Genomic DNA, 17,429 nt, shown 5'->3' on the forward strand with positions numbered 1-17,429 from the left:
TCTCTCTCTCCTCTCTCTCTCTCTCTCTCTCTCTCTCTCTCTCTCTCTCTCTCTCTCTCTCTCTCTCTCTCACTCTCTTGAGTCTGTCTGTCTGTGTCTAATTGTTTGTTTGCTTGCATGTCCATCAATCCATATACTGTATAATGACAAAGATTAATATCTTACTTGAGATATCAGAGCCCATGATGTGTCTCAAACACCTCTTGAGACACCAACGGTTTAACGTTGAGGCAGAGAAAAAGACAAGCATGGGGTGGGTTACACAAAAGGCACTTCCAACAGATGACACGGTTCAGTATGCTGACCAGATGTGCTCTGTCCTGTTCTGTTAGTGGCCGGTGCAGTGGAGAGGAGAGGAGCAGCCATCTGCGCTGACCCAGCCAGAGAGCCAGGTGGCAGGTGCCCTGATCTTCCCTAGCCCAGTACCACCTTGTGCCCCATCACCACCACCACCTGGCACCCTCCCTTACCCTGGTTAGGAGAGCAGGACAGCATACCATGGTTTCATGTGTAGAGTGGGCCATAGATATAGACTCTGACAATGGATTTTTCTCTGGTTCAGGTCATGTGGTCAGGAATAACTCCTGGCCCTAGACATGTGTATTGTGAGGACATAGCAGGGATGGATATGATTGAGTCATTTATTATAGTGGTAGTGATGCTAAAAATCCCTTTTTGTTTCAGGTCCCAGCGATTTTGTTTGCATTCTGTGGTTTTATGTGTGTTTATTATGCATTTACCCATGATCGTGTGTGTGTGTGTGTGTGTGTGTGTGTGTGTGTGTGTGTGTGTATGTCTGTGGAGGCCACCGTGTCCTGCATAAATGAGCATGTGTGTGTGAGTTTGTTCAAGTGAACATGTGTGTGAAAATAAATGAGTGTGTGTGTGTGTGTTTGTGTGTGTGTGTCTGTGTGTGTCTGTGTGTGTGTGTGTGTCTGTGCGCACACGTGTGTGTATAATATATACAACAGACCACTTGACAGAACACTTCCATAGCAGCTCCCATAGTGGCATTAATCATCTCCCATTATGGAAATTGCATATAGGCTTGGATGAGGGGTTGGGAGAGGGTTAGAGATGTAGGATGCTCTATGCACAGGAAAACAAATGCCTTCCTCATCCAGCAGGTGTGCAGCATCAGTAGGTTGAGGTCATGTTTCTCAAGCTGTGCGTGAATCTAAAATAGCTGACAGATATCTGTGAGATTAAAAGGCTTGAATTGCCCCTCTCAGGGCCTGTGATCTTTGGCAGGGATCTAGCAGCAGAGGAAGTGCAGCCTACGGGGGGTGGGAGGTTTGGGTCTGGGTCTGGGCCTAGCCTTGTCTGGCCTGAGCAGGACAGAGAGAGACAGAGCCGGGGACAGGGACAGAGACTGACCACAGGGCCAGTGTGCAGACGGGGCTGCAGGGGGCAGGAGCATTCAGAGTTCAGCTCTCTCTCTGGGGCACAGGGGGAGGAGGGGGGTTGGGGGTGGAAGGACACAGCTGGAGAGGTTGGGGTGTTGGGGGATCGGGGGCTAGTTTTCTATCTAGGATACATGTAGATTGGAATTGGGAAGTGGGTTAGGGATGTTTTCTAAGGTTGAGCCATGGGAAGCAAAGGAGGTCTGGTGGGGTTGAGGGCACATGGTGATAAAGTCAGGGCCATCGTAGGATCAAAGGAGTGTGTCATTATTTTCCTCAGGACTCCCCTTGGTTATAGGCCTACTCCATATACTGGAGTATAGTGAGAGTGATATTATCATACCCTGATGCTAACTGGTTTCCTAGAATACCTGATGTCTTCAGAGGAATAGAGATGCTCCTCCAAGTACTGTGAGAACCTCTCCCTGTCTGAAGCTCTGACTCCTCCTCTGTCTTCAAAGAGACCTGCTCTTAATCCTCTATCAGACTCTATCAGCCTCTCTCACACTGGGACTCAGTTCTGTCTCCCCCACCCACACCTACCCACTGGCCCCTATACATGCAATCCACAGACTCTCACAACCAGATCCAGACTGCTAAATTAATACGCAACGAGAAGCAGCGATTTAAGGCAGACCTATGGAAATGAAATATTGTTATTGTTTGTTAATATTCTAATAGATTTCTTTATATCATAAGCAAGTCCCATTTGGAAATTATTCTCATTATCTCCAAACTCTCTCTGCACAGTTTTACAACATGTTTTCTAAATGGAGAAAGTCCTTATCACCTTCTCACAAAATGAAATAAAATGAAATTGTATCAAATTGTGTCACATGCGCCGAATACAACAGGTCTAGACCTTACAGTGAAATGCTTACTTACAACCCCTTAACCAACAATGCAGTTTTAAGAAAAATAAGTGTTAAGTAAAAAATAGATAGACAGGGGGTACCAGTACAGAGTCAATGTGGGGGGGGCACAGGTTAGTCGAGGTAATTGAGGTAATGTGTACATGTAGGTAAAGTTAAAGTGACTATGCATAGATAATAAACAGAGAGTAGCAGCAGCGTAAAAGAGGGTGTGGGGGTACCGGACTTGGCGCCCCGGGACCGCTTGCTGTGCGGTAACAGAGAGAACAGTCTATGACTAGGGTGGCTGGAGTCTTTGACAATTTTTAGGGCCTTCCTCTGACACTGGTGTAGAGGTCCTGGATGGCAGGAAGCTTGGCCCCAGTGATGTACTGTGCCATACGCACTACCCTCTGTAGTGCCTTGCGGTCGGAGGCCGAGCAGTTGCCATACCAGGCAGTGATTTAACCAGTCAGGATGCTCTCGATGGTGCAGCTGTATAACTTTTTGAATATCTGAGGACCCATGTCAAATATTTTCTGTCTCCTGAGGGGGAATAGTCTTTGTCGTTCCCTCTTCACGACTGTCTTGGTGTGTTTGGACCATGATAGTTTGTTGGTGATGTGGACACCAAGGAACATGAAGCTCTCAACCTATTCCACTACAGCCCCGTCGATGAGAATGGGGGTGTGCTCAGTCCTCTTCTTTTTCCTGTAGTCCACAATCATCTCCTTTGTCTTGATCACGTTGAGGGAGAGGTTGTTATCCTGGCACCACACAGCCAGGACTCTGACCTCCTCCCTATAGGATGTCTCATCGTTGTCGGTGATCACGCCTACCATTGTTGTGTCATTGGCAAACTAAATGATGGTGTTGGAGTCGTGCCTAGCCATACAGTAATGGGTGAACAGGGAGTACAGGAGGGGACTGAGCACGCACCCCTGAAGGCCCCCCGTTTTGAGGATCAGCGTGGCAGATGTTTTGTTACCTACCCTTACCACCTGGGGGCGGCCCATCAGGAAGTCCAGGATCCAGTTGCAGAGGGAGATGTTTATTCCCAGGGTCCTTAGCTTAGTGATGACCTTTGAAGGCACTAAGTATCCAGACACACCACTCTTGGGTCACTTCCCAATCCCACCTGTTCTCAACTCCTTGGCCTCTGAGTTAGGGACCTCTTGCCTTCTCTGCACTAGGGTTATCATGAACACTGTGGCACAGGACCTCCTCGCTACTGCTTTCTCTCTCTCTGCACTACTTTCTGTCTCTGGTCTCTATTTAGCATTGGTTCCCCTCTCCTCTTATGGTGTCTCTCTCCTTCCTCTGGCTGCAGACATAGGGGACTCCCTCTGTATGTATTAGCATTTTAACTGACCCCGCCCCCCACCCCTCTCATTCTCCAGGTGTGATTCTGGGGGCTGTGTCTGGGATGCTGCTTCGTTATGCCTCTCCCATCCACCCAGACATCGTCATGGTGATTGCCTTCCCTGGAGACATCCTGATGAGGATGCTGAAGATGTTAATCCTGCCTCTCATCATCTCCAGTTTAATCACAGGTATGGTATGGTACAGTCATGGGTTCAATATAGGAGAGAGGACTACCATTTTTTAAATACAGTTTGTTCAGTTTATTATTTATTAGTATCAATCATAATCTTTCACTTTTAGAACTTCAAAAGTAACTAACACTAATTCCACACTGCTATACCAACACATATTTGTTCTGAAAGAGGAAAAATGCCAGGCTTAGAATGCTTGTTTTGGCTATAGGTCTGGCTGGTCTAGATGCCAAGTCTAGCGGTCGCCTGGGAACAAGGGCTATGGTCTACTACATGTCCACCACGGTGATTGCTGCCGTGCTGGGAGTCATCCTGGTGCTGGCCATCCACCCTGGAGACCCCAAGATGAAGGAGCAGCTGGGAGATGGCCAAAAACACGACGATGTGTCCAGCCTGGATGCCTTCTTTGACCTCATCAGGAACCTGTTTCCTGAGAACCTGGTGCAGGCCTGCTTCCAACAGGTACAATACACTACAACACCCACATTTATTTAACCAGGCGAGTCAGTTATTAACAAATGTTTTTAACAACAATGGCCTGGAATAGACAGCCAATAAGGACCTGGATGAGGCAACCCCAGAACAAGTCTTATGAAGACCACAATGATTTAAATGTTTTTGTATTTACATCCTTAGCCCCTTGTTACCAAAAGTTAAGATGGTTTGAAATGTAAGATATTAAGGACTTGTCTGTGTTCTCTTGTCCCACCTCAGATCCAGACAGTCACTAAGAAGGTGGAGAAGGTGATTGAGGAGGACGTCAATGCCACGACCACCCTGGAGGGCCTCCTGTCCAACGCCACCAAGGAACCTGAGTTCATCATCAAGAAGTCCCTCCAGTTCAAGAGTGGCATGAACGTGTTAGGTATGGTGGCTTCTCTTTTGGACCAGGCTGCAATTGTTTCTACAACTGCCCAACTGAAAGGAATTGCACATATAGCTCTTTTAAAATTGTCTTTACTTCTTTGTCTGAGAATAAACCAGTGCATCACATCATGTCACACTTCAAGGGAGCCCTGGGTGCAGCTTGTTCTGTCTCACTAACTGTAGCAGATTGATATTCATCCTCATAAAAATAATTTCCCCATTCATTATCATCTTCTCTGTTCATATCTCTCTGTGAGCCCATTTACTCTACTAATTCCCAGCTGTGATTCCCTCTCCTGACTGTGTGATGCAGGTGTGATTGGCTTCTTCATTGCCTTTGGCATTTGCATGGGGAAGATGGGAGAGAGAGCCAAGCTCATGCTGGAGTTCTTTAACATCCTCAATGAGATTGTTATGAACCTGGTCATCATGATCATGTGGTAAGAGATCTTTAGCCTTTCAAGCACATTCTATATGGATCTACGGTAGCCATAGAAACCAGAGGAGGCTGGTGGGAGGAGTTATAGGAGGATAGGCTCATTGGGTGGCAGGTAGTTCATTGGGTGGCAGGTAGCATAGCGGTTAGAGTGTTTGGCCAGTAACCGAAAGATCACTGATTCGAATACCCGAGCCGTCAAGGTGTATATGTCGATGTGTCCTTGAGTAAGGCACTTATCCCCTCATTTGCTCCAGGGGTGCGTACTCCTATGACTGACCCTGTAAAACAACACATTTCATTGCACCTATCTGGTGTATGTGACAATAAAACATATATATTTTTATTTTAATGGCTGGAATGGAGTCAATAGATCGGAGTCAAACATGTTTGATGTGTTTGTTACCGTTCCATTTATTCCATTCCAGATATTAAAATGAGCTCGTCCTCCTATAGGTCCTCCCACCAGGCTCCTCTGATAGAAATATGACTCTAATTTACCAGTGTTTTTATGATTGCATTTGATAATGCGGCAGATATTGTAGACATTGACTGAGAAGAATACCTCTTTCTCTTCAGAGTGTATACAGTGTTAAACACAGGAGGCTGCTGAGGGGAGGACGGCTCATAATAATGTCTGGAATGGTGTGAATGGAATGGTATCAATCAGATGGAAACCATGTGTTTGATGTGTTTGATACCATTCCATTTATTCCGTTCTAGCCATTACTATGAGCCCGTCCTCCCCAATTATGGTGCCACTGGCCGCCTGTGGTGTTAAACCTCTACTCTGCTCCTAGGTACTCTCCCTTCGGTATCTGCTGCCTGATCTGTGGTAAGATCATCTCCATCGATGACCTGGAGGTGGTTGCTAGGCAGCTGGGGATGTACATGGTGACTGTAATTGTGGGCTTGATCATACACGGAGCCATCTTCCTGCCCGCCATCTACTTTGCCATTGTCAGGAAAAACCCCTACACCTTCTTCATGGGCATCTTCCAGGCCTGGATCACTGCCCTAGGGACAGCCTCCAGGTAAGGGCCACAACCTTGGACGCATCTCACTATTTACACTATTTACATCTAACTGCTGTCACTGTAAATGTACAGATAGATTTTCATAGAAATACTATAAAATGAGTCAAATCTTTCATATCACATATGTGGGCTGAACGTTGTGGAATAATGTATGCAACACCATGACTCTCTCAAACTGTACCTGTGTTTGTCTCTGTCAGTGCTGGGACACTGCCTGTCACCTTCCGTTGCCTGGAGGAGAATTTGGGCATCGATAAGAGAGTCACCCGTTTCGTGCTCCCCGTCGGCGCCACCATCAACATGGACGGAACCGCCCTCTATGAGGCCGTGGCGGCCATCTTTATTGCCCAGATGAACAACATCTACCTGGATGCTGGTCAGATCGTCACTGTCAGGTACAGACTGCCATAGAACATACAGTACCTTCAGAAAGTATTCATACCCTTTGACTTATTCCACATTTTGTTGTGTTACAGCCTGAATTTAAGATGGATTAAATATATGTTTTTTTTTCTCACCCAACTACACACAATACCCCATAATGATGAAGTGAAAACATGTTTTAATACATTTTTGCAAATGTATAGAAATTGAAATACAGAAATATCTAATTTACATAAGTATTCACACCCCATGGGTCAATATATGTTAGAATCACCTTTGGCAGTGATTACAGCTGTGAGTCTTTCTCTGTAAGTCTCTAAGAGCTTTGCACACCTAGATTGTACAATATTTGCACATTATTATTAAAAAAATTCTACAAGCTCTGTCAAGTTGGTTGTTGATCATTGCTAGACAGCCATTTTCAAGTCTTGACATATATTTCCAAGCCAATATAAGTCAAAACGGTAACTAGGCCACCCAGGAACATTCAATGTTGTCTTGGTAAGCAACTCCAGTGTATATTTTGCCTTGTATTTTAGGTTATTGTCCTGCTGAAAAGTGAATTTATCTCCCGGTGTCTGTTGGAAAGCAGACTGAACCAGGGTTTCCTCTATGATTTTGCCTGTGCTTAGCTCTATTCCGTTTCTTTTTATCCCAAAAAAAACTCCCTAGTCCTTGCAGATGACAAGGATACCCATAACATGATGCAGCCACCACCATGCTTAAAAATATGAAGAGTGGTACTCAGTGATGTATTGTGTTGGATTTGCCCCAAACATAACGCTTTGTATTCAGGACATAAAGTTAATTTCTTTGCCACATTTTTTGCAGTTTTGTTTTAGTGCCTTATTGCAAACAGGATGCATATTTTTGAATATTTTGATTCTGTACAGGCGTGCTTCTTTTCACTCTGTCATTTAGGTTAGTATTGTGGAGTAACTTCAATGTTGTTGATCCAGCCTCAGTTTTCTCCTATCACAGCCATTCAACTCTGTAACTGTTTTAAAGTCACCATTGGCCTCATGGAGAAATCCCTGAGCAGTTTCCTTCCTCTTCGGCAACTGAGTTAGGAAGGAGGCCTGTATCTTTGTAGTGACTGGGTGTATTGATACACCATACAAGTGTAATTAATAACTTCACCATGCTCAAAGGGATATTCAGTGTCTGTTTTTTTTTTTAACCATCTACCAATAGTTGCCTTTCTTTGAGAGGCATTGGAAAACCTCCCTGGTCTTTGTGGTTGAATCTGTGTATGAAATTCACTGCTCGACTGAGGGACCTTACAGATAATTGTATGTGTGGGCTACAGAGATGAGGTAGTCATCATGTTAAACACTATTATTGCACACAGAGTGAGTCCATGCAACTTATTATGTGACTTGTTAAGCACATTTCTACAAGTTCTGCCATAACAAATGGGTTGAGTACTTATTGACTCAATACATTTCATCTTGTCATTTTTAATTAATTTTGTAAAAATTCTAAAAACATAGTTCTACTTTGACATGATGGGGTATTGTGTGTAGGCCAGTGACACAACATCTCAATTGAAACCATTTAAAATTCAGGCTGAAAAAGTCTAGGGCTGTGAATACTTTCTGAAGGCACTTTACTTTCTAATCAGGGTGGGAATTTCACTGCCTACCTTATCAATGTAAGTAATGACGTAAATGACATAACATTTAGGGGACACTGTTATTCAAATACACTTACAGTTACAATACATAGTTATGTGTTTGTGGATCATACAGGAACTGAGTACACATCCTCAGGGATGCCATTCCCAATATCCTGAATCCCCATATTATTATTACTGTCACACCAACTCACTCTGAACGTGCTTCATGAAGTAGCTGTACCCATTAGCCTCAAGTGCACTTTGGTTAATAGATACAGTCCTTGGCCTTTGGACTTTTAAGCTTAATCTGTAGAGCAGTTTTAACCATGAACTGTTTTATCTCCTGTCTATCTTTCTCCCCATGCAGTCTGACAGCCACCCTGGCCAGTGTTGGTGCGGCCAGTATTCCCAGTGCTGGACTGGTGACTATGCTTCTGATCCTCACTGCAGTGGGCCTGCCAACTCAGGACATCAGCCTGCTGGTTGCTGTTGACTGGCTCCTGTGAGTTGATCTGCATTGCTAGTGATTCAGAACCAAGTTCATGTAGTCGTATGTATTCAAAGTCAAGGAGCTTATTGTATATACAGTAAATATACCATGCTCTCAGTGATAGCTGATTTGCCTTACCCCTATCCAACCCATTTTCTTATCTCCACACAACACTTTGGTGTATTCCCACCCATTCCTTTTTTTCCTATCCCAGGGACCGGTTCCGTACCTCGGTGAACGTGGTGGGAGACTCGTACGGCGCGGGCATCGTGTACCACCTGTCCAAGGCTGAGCTAGACGAGCTGGACGCTACACATGGCAAGTCAGATGACATCGAGATGATGAACAAGACCTCGTCCTACTACGATGACCTCAAGAACCACCACGAAAACAACTCCAACCAGTGCGTCCAGTATGCAGCTCACAATTCAGTCGTGGTAGATGAGTGCAAGGTACAATTCACGCTTGCGGACATAGAGATTTGTATATAGCTGCCTAACATGCTGCATGCTGCACTGCACCTTTTCATTTCTCTCTTTCGTTTGTATTTGCCAATGTAAATACATACACAGTTATTTTTTTGAAGAATACAAAGAAATACAGCTTTTGTGCAATTTTTATAAGAATACATTCCAAACTTTCAGAATATATTTCTGTTTATGTAAATACCACAAACAGCTTATGTAAATACCAAAAAAATTGCAAGCCAGAAGAAATGCACCCACAAAATGTGAGACAAGTGTAAGTGCAAATCCAAATCAGCGGGCTTACCCTAATGCCCCCTCCCACCACCACCTCCCCCACTCACCACCCGGTCTCATTCCTTCCCTTTCAACCTGCTGGGGTTGGATCTGATAGCGAGGGAAAGCCATCTAAGCCCACACATGCAGGTTTCACCACTATCTCTTTCCCCAAAGCTCTTTCTCCGGGCTACATCAGAGGCTGTGCTGGATTATTCCTGCTGCTTTCTGGGCTTCATGTATCAATTTGTGATCAAATTAGACTTCATAGGGTTTATGAGAAAACACTGTAGCTGTGCATTCTCTTCGTACTCTGTTATATCCATTAAAATGACATACATTTCTCTTTCTAACTGTATCATTTTAAAGGGATGTCATATAATTGCAGAGAGTGAAATAGTGCTTCATTAGCGCTACATATATTGACTGAGCCCTGGCACCCTGCAGACTGGGACTGAGTCATTCTCAGTCTTTAGAGATGAGAAGCTTTTGCATTTTAAGACCAGCTATTCTTACTCATTGTGAGAAATCTTGCAAAAATGGAAGATGCAACGTAGCTCATGCATAATCTGAAGCAGTAACACTTTCAATCCACTGTTTGAATAGATCAAGGCCGTTGGCTGCTATAATGTGGAGGACTTTGGGCTGCTTGTTTTGTAGAGCAGCGGGCCCCGCTTTCAAAGGACCTACTGATGAACCCATTCATTTATTACAGGATCAAGGGTGTTTCTTAGCAACACTGAGGCCCTTGCACTCCAATGGTCTGACCACAACAATATACAGTATTCTGACAGTTTTGTATCCATCCATTAAGCTAGTGAAACATGGCACAAAGGCTGTTTTCTTCCAATGCTTTCTCTCTTTATTTTCTTGTATGTGTTGGCTGTACATAAACTAACTCAAATAACTTTTCTAACATTTATCCAAAGACGCAAACCATTGTAGAACGCCTTGCAAAATAACTTGTACAGACTAAAACATAACTTTGCACTCATTTTGTAGTATTTTGTACCTTGTTTTATTTGTATCTGTTGTTTGTATTTATAACATTTTATATACAGATCTTCTATCTTAATTTGATCACTCTGTTTTCGCAGATAATTTTCCTGTGCAGCAGTAAAAACCAATTGTAGTGTATTCAAGGTTTAAAAAGGCTTCTAAAGTTTGTAATTTCCACTTTAACATTTCAGACTTGATTTGACAAATGTATCCAAGGGTTGGAACCAAAATATTTTTCCAATCGTTTAGTTCTGAACAGAACCATTATTTGTTTCGTTCCGTTCCGCTGTTCCTATCTGCAAAATAAAGTTCTGAACCAGTTCAAACCCAAATAAAGTACCTGTTTATATCGTTCCTTTCTGTTACTTTTTAAACCTACATTTTTTTACATTAGCTCTACATTAAATTACTTCACCAATCAGTGTGACTAGATCAGCTTGCTATAGAGCGGGAAACCTATAGACTTGTTTACATGCTCGATGGACAGACAAGTGTAGGACATGAGATGCGACTGAAATTTTGTGGGGGGGAGAGAGCGAGAGAGAGTGGAAGAGGAGGCTTGGCTTGGCATCTTGTTATGACATATATTATCTGAATTAGGCCCACAGAATTATACCTATGGAGGAGCGGCTTCTATGGAGGAACTTTGAATATCTTTGAACTTCCGAGAATTGGCCTAACATTGGACCAAAGCTAGCTAGCTAGCTAACAAGCTTGTGTGTGCAGAGCGGCACCAGAGTTAAAAACACTTCGTTAATAAATCCAATGTGAGCGTGATAACTATAGTATCTGTAACTAGCATGGAAAAAGTTAATCCATTGTTCTCTAATTAAACATTTCTTAATCACGCTTTTAACGTCAGTAGGCTAGAGTAGCTTAATCTTCGGAGGGGGAGGGGCAGGTAGCCTACAAACGCACACACACTGGCGAAGATTTTCAGCTGACAGGCAGACACTGGAATACGTTTCTAAGTAACAGAGTGACGGCTTTGCAGATGTGCCTTATTGCGTTTTTTGTGGGACGGAAAAAATGTCCCATAATGTGAAAGAACATTATTAATCTGTTCCCATGCTTTTAAAATAATGGTTCTGTTCTGGTACAGAGCACTTTCGTTCCCGGTTCTGATTCTGTTCCTCAATTAAATTTTTCTGTTTTCGGTTCTGTTTCCTGAATCAGTTCCAACCCCTGAATGTATCAACCCCTACAAAAATGTCTATTCGTTATAATCCACATAATAATTCACATTTCCTGGTGCTGAATCATTATTTTCCTGCTGTGAGAAGCAGGGTCAAATTAAGGTAATCTGTATGTCACTGCATGTTAAATGTGTGATTATATGTTGATTGTTCTCAGGTCAGTAAAAAGGTCTGGTGCTCGTTGTTAAGACAGACCACCGTGATTCCATCAGCATGATCCTCAGTGATTGTCCAGGTCTTCCTGATACCTTCAGAATACACCTGTCTTTTATATTGTGATCAATCATATCATTGGAGCACAGAACAATTTTTTTTCATTATGATAGTCTTTCATTGATATTTTGACACATAAAACAATTACAAAAGATATACAATTTTAAAGTAAAAGGCTTTAATTATATAATGTATGTGCAACCAAATGCAAACCAAATGATCAGAGTAGTTCTACAGCACAGACTTCTGGTGTCTGTGCTCCGAAGCATTCAGTCCAGGTCATGAAGCATGCACTGTGCCTGTTTACGTAGATCAGTGGAGGCTGCTGAGGGGAGGACGGCTCATAATAATGGCTGGAATGGAGCAAATGGAATGGATCAAACCATGTGTTTGATGTATTTGATACCATTCCACTGATTCTGCTCCAGCCATTACCATGAGCCCATCCTCCCCAATTAAGGTGCCACCAACCTCCTGTGACGTAGATGTGTAAACCTGCTGTTTAGATGTCCATGGTGATTGCTTTCAGGTAACATCGGCCACTAATGGCTCTACTGCTGCGGCGGCCATGGCGGAGTGCATGCTTGTTGAGGAGGAACCCCAGAAACGTGATTAAAGCCAGCACACAGATCCTCAGCTCCACACGCTTTCGTATCTGGTGAAAAGAAAGAGTGAACAAAAAAAAAAGAGTCATGCGAACAGAACTACTAACTGTCTTTGTAGTTTTATTTCTTTTTTTTATTAGTCCCTTTACGGTGTTTCTAACTGTCTATCTGACTGACTAAGAGGACTAATACTAATTCACTTATCGGTGAGATGATAACAAAGGTCTGTTTTACCTGTTAGAGCACTAATGTGTGTTTCGTAGCAAATTCTTGCACAACGGACATCAAGGCTTGAGAGGGAGGGTGGGAAGAGAAAAAAAACTGTTACTTAAATTATTCCTAGAAATATATGCATCCTGTATCTATAAGATTACTGCATTCAAAGCAGGGGGAGGGTCAGAGTTTGGGGGAGTAACAATGGAACAACAGTCCTCCAGAGTGTAATGGTAGCTGTGAGTTTGGTATTGGCAATCTGGCAGTCTAACAACAGACGATGTGTGGACGATAAGAGTGTAAGTCATGCTAGACTGAAGAAATGCCTGTATCAAACTTCACATTATTACAAGCATGGCATTACTATTACCAATGATACCACAGTAGGCAGCTGTTGACCCCTGGCCCCTTTTACCTCCAAATGAACCTTTGACCTATATCTGACAGAGCCCATGTGACCTATCTGAGTGTCTTTATTACCTGATATTACCCACAATCCCCTGGGGGAATTAGTGTGGTGATACTGTAGAATACAGAGACACAGACCTATAAGGGCAGGGTCTGCAGTCTGAGCCTTACTCCACAAGCACATGTTCTCTGGAATTCAAAAGCACAAAACACATAAGAAACATGGAACCTCTTCTCCCTTTTTTATTGTAATACATTATTTTTTCTACTGTAAGGGAAAGGGACTTTTTAAATGTAATCTCTAGTGTGAGATTACATACTGTATCTGTGTGATTTGTGTGTGAGTGTGTGTATGTGTGGATGGGTTGGGGGTGAAAACATGACATATCTCCCCAGTTACTAATAGGGACCAAACAGGCATATAATCAATCAAGGCAGAAGCCTTTGAAACGCCTCCATGGGGTTTCTTACTCTGTACACAATCCATTTGTAGCTAACTCCAAGAGAAGGTGTCTCATTACTCATTTCAACTCCTACAAATTATATACTACGAAGTGTATAAAGATCACTTCACGCAATTACTGCAACGACTCAAACTGAAAAGTAAAGGTGAAATTTGTCCCCAGATACAAATATATCAATAGCTTCAGTTCAGGGCCGTTTTTCATATTAATTAGTCAAAGTACTACAGTGTTGGAGGTATTTATCGTACCCCTCTCCCATACACTGAAGCTATCAATTTGATTATCTGAGGCCAAAAATAATGAGAACCAAGTGTTAATTGTGAAGGATCTAGGAAGATATCTAGAACCATGATTAATATGACAAGTAAAGCACAAATGAAGTTGGAGCTACTTTCACCAAGCCCTCAACATGTTTACCTGCTCATGAAAGAAAATAGGACATTGACAATTGCCTTTATATAGCACAACTTGAATATGAAAGCTTTGACTTTGAACACATCGACTGTTTACCACCTTGAATTTGTTTTGTATATCTTGCACTCATATGACAGAGATAAAGTTCCCATTTACAACTATTCCTAAGTAAGCTACTTTAATTAAGGGATTCTTGTTAGGAACAGCACACAAAAACGTGTCAATTTTTCTAACTTTACCATTCCATTGACTCCAATTTTCTTGGCTTCCCTTAGTGCCTGAAAGTACAAACACACATATCTTAGCAAAGATGCTACAGAACAACCACAGAACTAGAAAAAAAAGTAATAAGACTGCAAATTTCAACAGGTTGATAACTCACTGCACAACTAGTGGCCAGTTGGCAGTATTACATCCCAACTATTTTTATCCACCCCAAGAGTTGGGTCTCCTTTGTGAGTAAACAACTCTAACCTCTTACCACAGACGATGACGACTGTTCTCCGAGACCCTAGATGCTGCAGCTGTGTGTATCATCGTCTCATATGGTTACTACTGTAAAGCAGTCATCTGGGTGCCTGAAAATGGCCACTATAAACATGGCAACAATCAGGTAGGAGAATTATATCCCCCTAATGGAACCAAACTGGCTAAAAAGAGAAACCCACACAAAATTAGATCACTAGCTGCTAATCTTTAATGCACGTATGTGATTGTGAGAGAGACGTTTTGTGCAGGTGAGGCATTCTGCAGGTGTGGATGTCATTTCTTTTTCTGTGTTGTGTCCTGCTCTATTGTCTAGTTTGTTCATTTGACAACCTTCAATGACAACCTTGCCTTGAAGATGTTAACTCCAAATTGTGCGGTCAGTTTGACTGTCATGACAATGCTGATTAAAATAACACTAAAAAACTTAACAAGCATTCATAGTGCAGTACACAGTCCTTTAGTTACCTGAAACACTTTCTCAGTCAGAAGATCAATGACATGTTGTTTTTTTGTGCTTCTCTACACCACAACACACAATGGTGTTCTGCTGTAAGAGCTGCATGGACACTGCCATCACACACAGACACAACACACAGACACACACACACACCCATGCCCGCACACACACATATGCACACACACGCATGCATGCACACTCGCACACAACACATACACACATCCGACCCATGCATGCACATACATACACACTTTAACCTGGAAGGTCACCACACACAGGAGAGGATGCAGACCAGTGTGTCACCATAGGGATTGAGTGTTGGAACACTATTATGTTCAAACTCACTGTTGTAGAAGCATGAAGTGAAAAATGATGATATTTGTTTTGCACCACTATCTTAAAAGCATGATATTGAAGTGCCTCCTTGCACTTTGTGTACATATTGAAGGTAACATATATTTTGTTTCTTTGTTTTATTTTGGGGGGGTGGGGGGGGGGGGAGTTGACATGGTATGTAGGAATAGAGATTAATTGCTGTGACAGTTTTTTTGTAATCCTCTAGAGAAATATCATCTATGTTCTGAATAAAAATAGATTAGTCAAAATGTATAGGAAATAATGTGTAATAAATTGCATTGTATTTGTTAATAGCTGTTAACTAGTTGTCTCACTTAGCTGTCACACATCAATATATACATATCTTTTTTTGTATCTAATGTAAGCGTTTTGAATGTTTGTTCTATGGAGATATAAGTAGTGTACATTCATTTTCATTGTACATATATATAATTACTCTGTTCAATGGCACTGCAGAATGTTCCAGAGATTACAATGATTCTGATGCAAACAATGTTGAACTGGAAAGACAAATAGAAAGAGGAGGGATACTATCGGATTAAAGAAGGGAGTCTATATGGGGTGATGTGCTGTTTCTAAGTTGGCGAGATGTGGATGTTATCATGGTTTCCAGAGGAAGAGGAAAAGGTCAAATGTACCCTGTATGTATTATTAACTAATGAAACAAGCACAGTTTAGCTATTATTTTAGTTCATTATGACTAAAATAGCAAATCTGATCAGAATGTCTGGCCTAGTACCTGACAAAATATATCTCCTCAGGTGGTCACCCAGATCCTGGTCCAGGAATCATCTAGACTTCCTACCAGAGAACACCACACTCATCGTTAGTGTCCGCCATCTTGTCTTGTGCTTTATGCATAATGCTGTGGTAACTACAAGACATAAATATTTACACCAAACAGTCATAGTTCATGTTTATATTCTTCCTCACAGTTAAAGACGGTTACTGTAATGATCCCAAGTGCCATATCCATACACCAGCCTCTGTCTAACCAGAACTATCAACCCAACCAGCACCATTTCATAAACCCATCCAGACACATATTGGTCAATTAGCCTTTTTGCCTTTCTTCATTTCCATCACAATTGTTTGCACACACACAAACAAATCCAATATTGAGTAAAGAGGATGTTCAAATGGAAATGGGTTGTCACAGTATTTCTAAGATGAGCCAGTAGATCTTCAAGTCTGTATTCTACAGAAGTCTTTGTCTTTCTGATAGGCTCCTCCTGAGTAGACCTGATTACCTTTCTCACTCCTGCCCTACCTTTCGCTCCCTCTCTTACTTTTCCCTTCTTTGTAAAGCTGTTGTTGTAATGTTGATGTAAAGCGAGAGAGTATGTGTGGGAGACACAATATTACAAAATAAAGACAAAAAATATATGAATTATTTTCTTTACCAGATCTGTGGTATAAAGTATGTTCATACATATCAATAAGTGTTGTACCATTGGTGTACATATGATTATGATAACTAATAAATGTTGATTCATAACTAAATGTGGTCTGTCCTTTTAGATTTTTGGATGAACACAACTTACAAGACTGACACTCACATTGAACTGTATATGTGCTACCTTCATACAGTCTCCCTGACTATAAAGTGATAACTTTTCATGGCATACTGTACTTATAATAATAATATGCCATTTAGCAGATGCTTTTATCCAAAGTGACTTACAGTCATGCATGCATAATTTTTTTTTGTGTATGGGTGGTCCCGGGGATCGAACCCACTACCTTGGCGTAACAAGCACCGTACTCTACCAGCTGAGCTACAGAGGACCACTTAACTCTCAGAGTTGACTTAAGGTCAGTTGATTGACACACACACACTAGCACACGCACACGCAAACACACACACACACACAGACACTCACACACACACACACACACACACACACACACACACAAACACACACACACACACACACACACACAAACATTATGAATAATTTACTGCAGCCTTTTGCTTTGGCTCTATTGGACCCGTCTCTGTGTTGCTTCTCCAATTAAACCTCAGTAATTATGAGTGCCCTTTCCCCACATCTCAGAGAGAGAGAAAGAGACAGCCAAATAGAGAGACATAGATTGATAGGGTGTACAAAACCTAACACCAGCATAACAAAGGTGATTCATTCATATTTTATTGATGAAAATGGATAAATAGTATGGACACATTTACTTCGTGTACTGTATTACTCTGCATTTCTATCACAAACTGGACAC

The 17,429-nt window shown here is 42.2% G+C and overlaps 1 protein-coding gene across 3 annotated transcripts in view; it reads left to right on the forward strand.

Annotated features, from left to right (window-relative positions):
- LOC121532202 (excitatory amino acid transporter 2) overlaps nucleotides 1–16,700 on the forward strand; it is a 73,943-nt gene extending 57,243 nt beyond the window's left edge. For 2 of the 3 annotated variants that reach the window (XM_041837989.2, XM_041837988.2), the window contains 9 exons: nucleotides 3,655–3,807; nucleotides 4,022–4,272; nucleotides 4,525–4,675; nucleotides 4,991–5,117; nucleotides 5,914–6,147; nucleotides 6,351–6,545; nucleotides 8,520–8,654; nucleotides 8,857–9,094; nucleotides 12,320–16,700. In XM_041837989.2, the coding sequence (XP_041693923.1) occupies nucleotides 3,655–3,807; nucleotides 4,022–4,272; nucleotides 4,525–4,675; nucleotides 4,991–5,117; nucleotides 5,914–6,147; nucleotides 6,351–6,545; nucleotides 8,520–8,654; nucleotides 8,857–9,094; nucleotides 12,320–12,406 (1,571 nt within the window). In that variant the 3' untranslated portion in view covers nucleotides 12,407–16,700. The remainder of the gene's footprint in view (nucleotides 1–3,654; nucleotides 3,808–4,021; nucleotides 4,273–4,524; nucleotides 4,676–4,990; nucleotides 5,118–5,913; nucleotides 6,148–6,350; nucleotides 6,546–8,519; nucleotides 8,655–8,856; nucleotides 9,095–12,319) is intronic. The other variant, XM_041837990.2, reaches the window with a different exon arrangement.
- Nucleotides 16,701–17,429: the final 729 nt, after the last annotated feature.

Source organism: Coregonus clupeaformis, chromosome 19, assembly GCF_020615455.1.
Source record: "Coregonus clupeaformis isolate EN_2021a chromosome 19, ASM2061545v1, whole genome shotgun sequence".
Taxonomy (NCBI): domain Eukaryota; kingdom Metazoa; phylum Chordata; class Actinopteri; order Salmoniformes; family Salmonidae; genus Coregonus; species Coregonus clupeaformis.